The 13,352-nt window shown below is 46.3% G+C and overlaps 1 protein-coding gene across 4 annotated transcripts in view; it reads right to left on the bottom strand.

The window, feature by feature from the left end:
• Nucleotides 1-13,352, bottom strand: part of PIK3R5 (phosphoinositide-3-kinase regulatory subunit 5) — a 74,903-nt gene that overhangs the window by 26,611 nt on the left and 34,940 nt on the right. For 3 of the 4 annotated variants that reach the window (XM_043903820.1, XM_043903822.1, XM_043903819.1), the window contains exon 2: nt 934-1,049. In XM_043903820.1, the coding sequence (XP_043759755.1) occupies nt 934-1,036 (103 nt within the window). In that variant the 5' untranslated portion in view covers nt 1,037-1,049. Of the gene's footprint in view, nt 1-933; nt 1,050-12,569; nt 12,815-13,352 lie in introns of those variants that run through there. The other variant, XM_043903821.1, reaches the window with a different exon arrangement.

Here is a 13,352-nt window from a genome sequence, read left to right on the forward strand (position 1 = left end):
CAGTCCATGGGGCTGTGAAGAGTAGGACACAACGGAGCAACTGGACAACAAAAACTGTACCTATAAGTCGCCAGGATTTTCATACATCACCTCCATTGAGTCTCCCATCCTCTCCTTGGGAAGGTGGTTCCTGCTATTATTATTCCCGTTTTATAGGCCCTGAGAGGCTAAGGGACTTGCGTAAGTTCCTGTAGCCCATGAGAGTCATCTGTAAGTCAGATCTGCTTAATTCCAAAGGCCAAGGAAAGCCTCTCTGAGAAGGTGACGTGTGAGCTGAGACTCGAATGAGAGGGAGCCTGAGAGAGAAAAATCCCAGGCAGCAAGTGCAAAGGTCCTGAGGTAAGAAGGAACCAGGTATGTTCAAGGCACATGCATATCTATCTCATAGGGTAGTTAGGGAGGCAAGTGAGATAGGGAAAATCTTTAAGAGCATAAGGAGTTATTACAGTTAGGCACCAGCCTTGGAGACACAACTGCCCCAGTCTACAGATACCCCCGCTTCTCAGTCCTGGGGGTCACATGACATGGAGAACTCCTACTTTCCGAAGGTCTGCCGAGATTCTCCATTGTCTTATGGGGAAGAGGAGGATGAGGCTATGGAGAGAACTAGAAATCAGGTAAAATGGGAGAATTCTGGGGAGGGCTGTTCATGGAGTCTCAACTGCCCTTCTGAAATCAGCAGCTGAGTTTCTAAGCAGACCTTAGGGAGGCAGACTTCCAGCACCCGAGGAGGATGAAGAAGACAGCATGGGGGAGGGGAGAAACGGCCACCCCCTGACCCAGGGCAACTCTCCATCAGGTGCCAAGCACCTGCCTATGTGAGGTCCGAGTCACGCAGACAGGGTTGGAACCAAAATCTGCTGGCCCCGAGCCTGGCCCAGTGTTCCCTGCAGCCCCTCAATGCGCCTCCTCCCCGGGTCCCTGGGAACCTACCTGACCAGGAGGTGGAGCGGCGGCTGAGGCTGAGCCCATGCAAGCAGCGCTCCAGGGCGTGCTGGATGCGGTCCTCTGTGCATGTTGTGGCCCCTTGCTGCATCCTGAGTCATCGCCTGCGTGGGAGACAGACGCTGGTCAGTCTGGAGACCCCCAGGCTTGAGGAGTACAAGGCCGAGCAGGGCAGCCAGTGGAGACAGCGGGCACTCACAGCCGTCAGTTGGCTGCCTCCAGGGCTGGGCTGGCCCCCGGCTGTGCTGCTCAGAGAGGCAAGACAGGTCGCTTTCGGGCCACCCGACAGCACAGCCTAGGGAAGTGAGGGGTCGGGGGAGGAGGGGAGTGGAGAGGTGCGGGCCCCACAGGTAGGGGTGAGTGTCTCCAAGAGCCTGGGGAATGCCTGGGACATGGCCAGCCCCATTGCTGGGCAGGAGGACCTCAAAGGAAAAACCAGCATCACTTGGGGGACTTTCTTCTGAATTTCCAGGCTTGAGTCCCCCAACCCCCAGGGACGGGCAGGCAGGGAGTCTGTTCCTGATGACCACATTGCAGAGATCCCCCTCGGTGTGTCAGGGGCCTCCCGCCTTCACAGGCGCCGCCCCCCCCCAACCACACCCCCTGCTCAGGTGCCCAGGCCCCAGGCACCCGGTCCTTTCCTGCCCTCACCTCCACTTTGGCTGTTTTTCTTTGCTTTCTCTGAGGCTTAGCAAAGTTACCAGTTACTCAAAGACCTTCCTTGGCTTAGTCTTTCAGCGAATCACCTCTTCTCTCCTGCTGAGGAGGGACAGGGGTACTGAGCTCAGGCTGGAGGGCTGCTGAGGAGGAGATCTAAGAAGGGGTTTTAGCACCAGATGGGGAACAGTGCCAAGGGCCACATTCTGAAAGCCTGCAGCAGGGCCAGCTTCACACTGAAGCATGGGCTCCTGGGTCCCCAGGGAAACTGTGACAGGTCACCTAGTGCAGGGAATAAGCTTGGTGTTTGGCATCAACAGACTTGGACTCAAATCTCCAGTCTAGTATTTTTAGCCACGCACTAGGCAATGTCTTTCACTTCTCTGTACCTCAGTTTACCTAGCTGTAAAATAGGTATGATGAGGGTACTAAGCCTCCAGGGCTGTTGGGGAAATTGAATGCCAGGGTGCATGCACTGAGCAAGCTTTCAAGACAGGAAAACTTTCCTGCTACAGTCTTTTCTGCAATCCCTCTTTCCTAGGGAATTTCCCTGCATTCACCCCATCCAGGCTGACCCCACAGCTGGCCAGTCAGGCCAGGTCACAGAGGGAAGCTGAGGAAGCATTGTCCAGCTCTGCGGAACAGGGGAAGGACCCGGAAACCACAAGCAGAAGCACAAAGCTCGGAGCTGAGCCATGCAAATGACATGCAAAGACGCAGGACATCCTGGCCTGGACCCAGTGGTCAGCTCACAGAAGCCCAGCAGGCAAACCCTCCCACTTCCCCAGCTGGGGAGGAATGAGACATCGAGGGAAACAGAAGCCCTTTGTGAGCGGCTCAGCATCACCTCACTTTAGCGATGTCCCTGGGATGGCGTGGGGCCCGCAATGCTTGAACGGTCTTTCCTCCAGGGATTTACTAACCCCAGGCACTAAGGATGGCCCTGCGCTAGGGGTAAAGAATTCACCTGCCAATGCGGGAGACACAAGAGACACGGGTTCAATCTAGGATACTAGGATGGACTGGAGCTATTTTGTTGGTTCTTCACCTGGAGGGCCTCCAGCCTGGTAAGGGAAACAGCAGTAAGAGGCTGAAGACTGGACACTTTGGGGGGAAGCCAGAGGGAGCGTGGGCACTCTGTAGCACAGAGAGGTTAAACAACTTGCCTAAGGTCACACAGCTAGGGGGTGGCAATCCAGACAGTCTGGCTCTTTGGCCCAGTCAGATACAGTTACTGGGAGAAAAATAAAATTAACACGTGTATCTACCGCAGCGAGTGTAGACTAAGTTAACTAACATGATCTTGCTTTAGGAGACCTCCATTCCCACCACATGGCTGCCTACCGCAGCCCTGCCTGCTCCAGGAAGAGGACCAGGGCCCCCAGAAGCAACAACCTCGGCTGGACTGAGCAATGACCACGATGGCTCGAGGGGCCCAGGTGTTCTCTGGCTCAGAGCGAAGGCAGAACCTGGTGTGTTCCCATTCCCTTCGTTCAGTCATGTCTGACTCTTTGTGACCCCACAGACTGTAGCCTGCCAGACTTCTCTGTCTATGGGATTCTCCAGGTAAGAATACTGGGTTGCCATTTCCTCCTCCCGGGGATCTTCCTGATCCAGGATCAAACTTGTGTCTCCTGCATTGGCAGGTGGATTCTTTATCACTGAGCCATCCCAGTGAACTAAGTTTAAAGGTCCCTCCGTCCAATCCCTGCTGCAACAGACAAGCTGGCTGCTTCAGAAGGCAGGAATGGGTGCCCTCCAGTGTCCCAGCATATCTGATGCAAAGGCAGGATGCAAATGCACATCCTCAGCCGACATCACGTCTGCCGCCACCCTGTCCTTAGAGCAGTGTCCTGGGGCTGCTGACAGTGGACAGCACGGACGCTAAAAGCTGCTCCCCAGCACCCCATCCAGTGCCGCGGGGCCAGGCTTCTCCCCGTCTCTGGGCCCTGAGCGACTTTCCCATCTCCTGGCCTGTGTCCTCCGCTGCTCATTCGAAGACAACCAAGACCTTACCCTCAGGGCACTGGGCAGTCTCCCTGGTACCCTGAGGCCATCTCGAGCTTGACCCGGCTCTTCACAGAGGCAGGACCTCCCTGAGGTGCTGGGTCCTGGGAGCCGAGGGACGGGAGCCGGGTCGGAGATCCTGGCTGCCCCGGGGGGTTAGCCCAGCACACTGCGGTTCGCAGCCCAGCCCTCTGGCATGCTCACTTCCGTCTGATGAGTCAGTCATCAGCCGCCTTTGGTGACTTGTCAGCAGAACTCCAGTGGCTTTGGGGCGGAGATGAAAGGGGAAGAGGGGGTACCTCTCCCTCCTGAGGATGACTTTTCTCAAAGGCTTCGTGGGCAAGGCCTGGCTTCCCTTGGCATCCCCCTCCCAGCCCCCCAGCCCCCAGCCCTGCCGCTTTACTACCAGGAGGTCAAGTTGTGAAATTCCAGCTACTGCCAGGAATGGGAATTGCCCGCCTCTTTTGCCCTCAGTGGGGTAGTGTTGAAACACTCAACAGCAGGGACTGCCTCCACCTCCGAGTTCCTCTTCTGAGCCAGTAAGGATGAGTCCTCATTGGAGACATGAACAAGACAATGAGGCCAGGGAGGCCTGGTGGCTCGGGAGTGTGGGGAGCGGGTGCTGGAGGGCAGAGGGAGACTGCCTCTTCTCATGATGACATGACCCCGTGATGCAAGACAGGAGGCACTTCCCCTCATGGGCAGGGTCGGCCTGGTTTCCTGATGCAGCCCCGCATGCGGCTAGGAAGAGAGGTTCTTTTCTTGAGGAATTTAGTGGAAAACAGCAGAATTGTGGAGTCTACATCTCCCAGAGAGGGAAGTATGGGCCTCCAGGCTCTGGCAACACCCCACACTGCTTCCTTTGTATTCTGAAATATTCCAGGCCCACGTTTTGAAGACTTAGTCCCACAGGTGGTCATATGAGAAACAACAAGGCCTCTGGTGCTGGGCTGATCCCACTGCTTCGGTCCTGGGTCACCCCTTCCTCTCCCCCTTCCTACGGTCCTCTGAGGCTTCATCTCCCTACTGTGTCACCAGTTTCCTCCTCATGTCTCTTCGTAGGGTACAATCTCTTCTTCGAACTAATTTGTAAAAATTTCATTTGCAATGCAGAAAGGATATGCCAGAAACCGAAGAGACTGGGGTGAGATGGAAGGGATAAGGGAATGAGACGGGGCAGGCAGTGGGGTGGGGTGAGAAAGTGTAGCTCTTCTCTGGGGAGACCTTCATATATGGCTTCAACTTGTGGAACCATAGCGGTATTTTACATATCTCAAATGAAATAAATAGAGGACTTCCCTGCTGGTCCAGTGGCTAAGACTCTGCGCTCCCAGTGCGGGGGGCCCAGGTCTGACCCCTGGTCAGGGAACTAGATCCCATATGCTGCAACTAAGACTTGGTGCAGCCAAATACATACATAAATTTTAAAAATTTAAAAAATGAAATAAATCAACCAGGATCCGGGGAGGCACGGGGGGAAAAAGTAGGAACCAAACAACAAATTACCTTCATTGTACTATTAAATGATTAGCAGAACTACACTGTAAGGAACGGGGAATATAGAAACTAACCTGAGTAACTGGAAAATAGTACTTCCACTGCATACTGTAAGGCTAAAGACAAAAAGAACCACATATGAATACTGCGTTCTAGTTACTAAACTTGCTTCTTATAGAGATGTGGGTTATACCAGAATTGAAAGAGACACGTGTACCCCAATGTTCATTGCAGCACTGTTTATAATAGCCAGGACATGGAAGCAACCTAGATGTCCATCAGCAGACAAATGGATAAGAAAGCTGTGGTACATATACACAATGGAATATTACTGAGCCATTAAAAAGAAAAGATCTGAATCAGTTCTAATGAGGTGGATGAAACTGAAGCCTGTTATACAGAGTGAAGTAAGCCAGAAAGAAAAACACCAATACAGTATACTAACGCATATATATGGAATTTAGAAAGATGGTAACGACAACCCTACATGTGAGACAGCAAAAGAGACACAGATGTACAGAACAGTCTTTTGGACTCTGTGGGAGAGGGCAAGGGTGGGATGATTTGGGAGAATGGCATTGAAACATGTATATTATCATATGTGAAATGAATCGCCAGTCCAGGTTCGATGCATGAGATAGGGTGCTCGGAGCGGGTGCACTGGGATGACCCAGAGGGATGGGATGGGGAGGGAGGTGGGAGAGGGGTTCAGGATGGGGAACATATGTACATCCGTGGTGGATTCATGTCAATGTATGGAAAAACCACTATAATATTGTAAAGTGATTAGCCTCCAATTAAAATAAATAAATTTGTATTAAAAAAAAAGAGATGTGGGTTATAAATCCTGAAACTCCTTCATGTGTATGTTGGTTGTGTGTGTGCTCAGTCATGTTTGACTGACTGAACCCACCTCCTACTACTGTAGCCCACTGCTTTGTCCATGGAATCTCCCAAACAACAATATTGGAGTGGGTTGCTGTTTCCTTCTCCAGGGGATATGCCCGACCCAGGGATCAAACCTGTGTCTCCTGCATTCCTGCATTACAGGTGGATTCTTTACCACTAGCGCCTGTATGCTAGGACTGAACAAATTAGCAAACAGATCACAGATAATGAGAGCCAGTTTCTTACTGTTAGAAAAAGAAGTTACAGATAAGGAAAGGGACAAGTCTAGAATGAGCCATCTCCTGGTGTTGGACTGGAATTGGAGAAATCAGTATCAACTCATGGTTTTTAATGTCTACTCAGATAGATGCATATCTGTTCAGTTGCTCAGTCGTGTCTGACTCTTTGCGACCCCATGGACTGCAGCATGCCGAGCTTCTCTGTCCTTCACCATCTCCCAGAGCTTGCTCAAACTCATGTCCATTGAGTCAGTGATGCCATCCATCTCTGTCATCCCCTTCTCTTCCAGACCTCAATCTTTCCCAGCACCAGGGTCTTTTCCAGTGAGTCAGCTCTTCACATCAGGTGGCCAAAGTATTGGAGCAACAACAACAGATGGATACATATAGAAGTGAAAAAACCATTTGTGTGGACTATGAATTAATATGCGTATCTGTATTTTCTAGCTCTGTCTGTTGAGAGAGCCTAGAAACAATGACTTCCCAGTAATGATAAGCACCCCCAGGAACCAGACTTTGGTTTCTAAATATCATTTTCCCATCAAAGGAACCAAGGCTTCCTAGACAAACAGCTGATTTTAGGACTGGGGCAGGATAAAGCTGGAGGCTTGGTACATCTTGTAGAACCAGAAAATAAATCAATATTTAGAAAAAGATGTGTGCATGCTCAGTTGTGTCTGACTCTTTGTGACCCCATGGACTACAGCCCACCAGGTTCCTCTCTCCATGGATTCTCTAGGCAAGAATACTGGAGTGGGTTGCCAATTCCCCCTTCAGGGGATCTTCTTGACCCAGGGATCGAACTTGCAGCTCCTGCGGCTCCTGCATTGGCAGGCAGATTCTTTACCACTGAGCCACTGATGGGGAATGTTAAAAGGCATAGGAGCCAACTTAAAGGGGCTGCCAATGGTCAAAGCCAGGATAGTCTGAACAACTAAATAATGAAAGTGTTGGATAATAATTCACAGGATGAAATAAATACCCATGAGTCTACACTAATGTCATAAATTATAAAGTAAAACAATCAATAAATGGAAGAGAAAGGACAGGTCTTCTTCACAAAAGAATTCCAGTTAATAAATGTGACAGGAATGAGAGAAATACAAAATGACCATTAGACCAACACCACAGTTCTAATTATTACAGGCAAGAACCACTAATAGATGCTAAAATCTGTGAGTGAAAATCTGAGAGAAAACAAGATATGTGCATAGTCTTTTGAGTATTTTCCCCAATAAACTGATCAATTACAAGAAAAAATAACATCACAGTAGAGAAATCCAGCCCTGCTTTAACTTCATGACTAAATTTAATATCACCAATAATAACACACGTCAACATCAGGTATCCTCCCATATCCTGATTCGAGTCACTAAGAGAGACACAACATCACTTCTGTGGGATTCTTGCCAAAAATTCCCAACCACACAAACCAAATCATGAGTAACCATTCAAAACCAAATGTAGGGACTTCCCTGGCGGTCCAGTGGTTAAGGGTCTAAGACACTTCTAAGGCATGGGGCACAGGTTCGAGCCCTGATTGGGGTAGTTAAGATCTCACATGCCTCACAGTGTGGCCAAAACAAACAAAACAAAAGAACTGAATGCAGACAAATTCTATAAGATAATTCACCAAAGAGTCAAGGTCATAAAATATAAGGCAAGACTTAGTAACTGTTGCAGACTGGAGGAGACTAAGGAGACGCAAAAGCTAAATGTGATGTGGGATCCTGGACTAGATTCTGGAACTGAAAGGGGATGTTAGGGGACACTGGCTAGAATTCAAGTAAGGATTTGGATCATTATCATTTCCTGGTTTGGATAATTGCACCACGTCATATAAACTGCTAACATTAAGGGAAGCTTGGTGAAGAGTATGTTGTTGCTGTTGTTGTTTATTCGCTAAATCGTGTCCGACTCTTTATGACCCCATGGACTGTAGCCCGCCAGGTTCCTTTGTCCATGAGATTTCCCAGGCAAGAATACTGGAGAGGGTTGCCATTCTCCAGGGGACCTTCCTGACCCAGGGATCAAACCCACGTCTCCTTGGCAGGAGGATTCTTTACCACTGAGCCATCTGGGAAGCCCTGGTGAAGGGTATACCTGGGTCTATACAACCCTTTCATAGTTACATAGGCTTTACATACCCTTTATATATCTTTCCAAGTGGTTATCCAAAGCTTCACTGCCCTTCATGAACTTGATTAGATTTAATGAACAGTCACAGGTCCTAATTACTTGTGGGTGGGCCAATGCAGAACTGGCTGCCTCAAAATCCCCTAATCTCACGTTCCTAAACTGGAGTTGAGAATCTCTGGGGGTTTAGAGGGTCTCTGAGGCCTTTCTGGAAGAATGCTTAAACCGTATTTTCATTTTGATGGCAATTAGGAAAAATTAGTATTTAATAGTTAATACAATGCTGAAGCTGAAGCTCCAATACTTTGGCCATCTGATGCGAAGGGAAAGACCCTGATGGGAAAGATTCATGGGACAGACCCTGATGTTGGGAAAGATTGAGGGCAGGAGGAAAGGGGGGCAGCAGAGGATGAGATAGATAGCATCACCGACTCAGTGGGTGTGAATTTGAGCAAACTCTGGGAGATAGTGGAGAACAAAGGAGCCTGGCGTGCTGTAGTCTGTGGGGTTATAGAGTCAGACACTACTTAGTGACTGAACAATAACAACATTAATATATTCTAGAATATCTTGATAACACTATGACCAAATATTACCATAAAAGGTTGATGCATTTGTTTCTATCATCAATATGGTGTCCCCTAAAAGGACAGTGTTGTTAGTGTCTGGGAGAGCTCAAGGTTGTGCATAACAGGTTAACAAATGAAAAATATTTAGAACAGTGCCTGGTACATAATAAATATTCAATAAATGTGATCAATTAGCTATCAGGGTGCTTTCTCAGTATACACATTTCAACTCCAGGTGGCTTTGAGATCAGGCTAAGAAAACACTCCCTGGATGACTCTGATGTACAGTAACATTTTCTATTTTACAAATACACTCAAACCCACATCCCCACCACACAATGCATCATACTAGAAAGCCACCTTAGAGACCACCTAGTGCGACTCTCCCATTCTACAAAATCTTGCGATTTTAGCTCCTCTCTTAATCTGAATGTTGTAATATTGTTTTCTCTTAAAATAGGGATCCAGATTTGTGTTAAAAATTTTCACACAACATCACAAGAAAATGGGGGCTCTGAGCAATGAAGGACTTGCTCAGATTAGAGAGTGGCCAATCTCATATGATCCAGCAATCCCTCTCATGGGCATATATCCAGACAAAACTATAATTTGAAAGGATGCACGCACCCCTATGTTCATAGCAGAGCTGTTCACAATAGCCAAGACATGGAAACAACCCAGATGTCCATCTGCGGATGAATGGATAAAGAAGATGTAGCACATATACACAACGGGATACCGCTCAGTCATAACAAAGAATGAAATCATGCCCTTTTCAGTAACATGGATGGAACTATAGATTACCCTACTAAGTGAAGAAAGTCAGAAAGAGAAAGACAAATAAATGCCATATGGTATCTCACTTACATGTGGACTCTAAACTATGACACAAATGAACTTATCAATGAAACAGAAACAGACTCACGGATACAGAAAATAGATTTGTGGTTGCCAAAGGAAAGCGGAGTCAGGGAGGGATGGATTGGGAGTTTGGGATCAGTAGATGCAAACTATTATACAGAGAATAGATAAACAAGGAGGTCCTACTGTAGAGCGCAGGGAACTATATTCAATATTCTGTGATAAGCCATAATGGAAAGGAATATGAAAAAGAATTTGTATACATATATGTGTATGTATATAACAGAATCATTCTGCTCTTCAGCAGAAATCAATACAACACTGTAAATCAACTATTCATCAATAAATTTTTTAAAGAAGAAAGCGGTGAATCTATAACTAGAATTTGAGTCCAGAACCCTAGGACAGTCATGGAACCCTCCGGATTGAGTGAGAATCAGACACTATTGTCTGGCAGTGAGTGACCTCTGCTCCTCTCCTCAAGGTTAATTTTAGAATTCTTTTTCAAATTTATTCCAGAGTTTTTGGGCTGTGTAGATATTCAACTACTTCATGGGTCAATTTTGCAAATTTAGATTTTCTGATGGTATCATTCATCTTAGTCAGATTTTTAACTTTCTTAGCAAGGATCTAGATCTAGAATTCCTATATACTTTTAAAAATTATTTTTGAATCTTGCAATTTTAGCTCCTCTCTTAATCTGAATGTTGTAATATTGTTTTCTCTTAAAACAGGGATCCAGATTTGTGTTAAAAATTTTCACACAACATAACAATTCCTGAAAGAATTATTTTTGAAATTTATAGTAAACATAATAATTACAATAATCATGGTTTTTTTTTTTCCTGAACAGTGACTTTAAGTTCGGTTTATTTCATTGCTTGCTGTTTTGTTTTGTACCATGCTATCCCTATCTACGAGTTCTTTATTTTAATTCATTTGTTGCTCAGCCAGGGTATTTTGAGTAACTCCAGGAAGAGTGTGTGGGCGAGGAACTTTCTGAGGCTGTATGTGTTTTGTGTCATTCATGGAGGCTTACTACGAATTACAGCTTTGCCGACTATAGAACTGGCATAATTTATAGTTTTTCACCCTCAAAATGTTTATAGAAAGCCAAAATAATGAAATGAAAAATGGCTACCACAAATAAGAGAATCAGATAAGGTGGCTGGATACAAATTAAAGTTGAAGTTAATATCATTCAGACACATAAGAAACAGAAATGGTGTTGGAAAGAGACCCACATACACAGCAACAAAAAGAATAAAATAAGAGAAAATAAGCTTTTAAAATCTGCAGGAATTCAGTGAAGTAAAACTTTTGAGGAACATAAAGGAAGGCAAATAAACAGAAATGCATAATCTTTCGGTAGATAGGAAAATTCAGTATCATAAAGAATTAATTCAAAATGAATCAGAGAATTAAATATAAAGAGCTTAAACTGCAAAACTCGGAAGAAAACAGGAGGAACACTGCATCACATTAGCTTTGTCAATGAGTTCTTGGAAAAGACACCACAGCACAGGCAATAAAAGGGAAAAATAGATAAACTTGACTACATTAAAATTTAAAACTCTTGCATCAAAGGAAAAAATCAAGAGCGTAAAAAAGGCAGCCTACAGAGAGGGAGAGGATATTTGCAAATTGTATGTCTAACAAGGAGGTGATATCCAAAATATACAAAGAACTCCTGCAACTCAACACAAACAAAAAACTCAATTAAAAATGGTCAAAGGTCTTGAATAAACATTTCTCCAAAAATACACAATTGGCCAATGAGCACATGAAAAGATGCTCAACATTACTAACCATTAGGGAAATCCACATCAAAGCCACAGTGAGTACCACTGCACACCCATTAGCATGTCATTATGAAAAACAAAAATAAGTGTTAGTGAGGATGTGGAGCAATTGGAACCCTTGTGCACTGTTGGTGGGAAAGTAAAATGGGGCAGCCACTATAGAAAATGGCATGCTGATTGCTCAAAAAATTGAAAATAGAATTATCACATGATCCAGCAATTCTACTTCTTGGCATATACCCAAAAGAACTGAAAGCAGAGACCGGAACATATTATTGTACACCCATGTTCACTGAAGCAGTATTTACAATAGCCAAATGTAGAAGCCACCCATACATCCATGGACAGACAAATGGATATCAGACGTTATGTGTGGTCCACACATACAATGGGGTAGTATTCAGGCTTAAAAAGGAAGGAAGCTCTGTCATGTGCTCCATCACGGATGAGTCTTGAGGACATCACGCCAAGTGAAATAAGCCAGTCACAAAAAAACAAACACTGTATGGTTCCACTTCTGTGAGGCTCTAGAGTAGTCAAATTTGTAGAGACAGAAAGTTCAATGGTGGTTTCCAGGTGTTCGGGGAGAGGGCACGGGGTGGTGGTTATTTAATGGGTACAGAGTTTTAGTTTTACGAGATGAAGAGAGTTCTGTAGGTCAGTTGCACAGCAATGTGAAAAAACACTATGAAACCATACACTTAAAAACAGTTACAGTAGTAAAGTTTATGTCATAGCATTTTACTGCAATTTTTAAAAAGAGTGAGGAAAAAAGAAGAATTAATCGACATTTTTGTGATATCACATAGGAACGTCAACTGTCGATCAGTTTCAGCCTAGAGAACAGGAGAGAAGGAAAGAGAACAGACTGCCTACCACGGAGCGGCTGTTCCATGTCAGGTCCCAGGCTTGGTACTTCCCCGTGACTATCTAGTTTAATGATCACAGTGACCCCACGGCATACTCACAGTTAGGTACAATTCCTGCAGTTCAGGGAGGGTGAGCTGTTTACGTGGACACATTCCCGTGGTCATCGTTCTTATAGCCTGAGCTGTAAGCACAGCCCACCTTGGCCGTACTCCAGAGCCCACGCCAGCGCCTACACCGTGTTCGCAGGAAGTTATCTCTACTGTGCTCTAGACACCCAACGGGCTGGGTACATGGTTTCACCTCGGTGTTATCATCTGAGGCTTCCCTGGAAGCCATCTTGCACAAAAATTGCCTAAATCCTGTCAGTGATTCATTCTCCCTTGGTTAGGGCGGTGGCTCACTTCCTCTGTCCTCACTTATTTTTCAAGAATGTAAGATTCCTGAAGGGACATTTAGCCAACAAATGGGCCTGTGACGGCAGTGACGGTGGACAGTGGGCAGCAGAATGGCTCTAGGGCCGGGAGAGGGAGGACGTGTGAAAAGGTAGGCGGTGGTGCCGTGGGAGGGCAGGGGCCGGATGAAGGGGAAGTGTGCAAAAAGGGGAGAATGGCCAAGAGGGCAGAGATAAGCCTTTGCTACTTCCCAGCTTCGCTCACACTCTTCTTTACCAAGGAAAGGGCACAAGGATTTCCAGGAAGACCGAGTTGTGGTTCAGACCAAGAAGAGATGGAATGAGGAATGGAGGAGGGAAGAAGAAAGATGCTCACAGGTTGCAGCAGTGACTCCATGACAGATACTGTGCTTAGGGCTTGAAGCCTTGAGTTCATTTACTCTGAATAACCTCATAAAACTCTGAACATACAAGGAGGAGGCAAATGCAG

The sequence above is a fragment of the Cervus elaphus genome, chromosome 5 (genome assembly GCF_910594005.1).
Source record: "Cervus elaphus chromosome 5, mCerEla1.1, whole genome shotgun sequence".
NCBI lineage: Eukaryota > Metazoa > Chordata > Mammalia > Artiodactyla > Cervidae > Cervus > Cervus elaphus.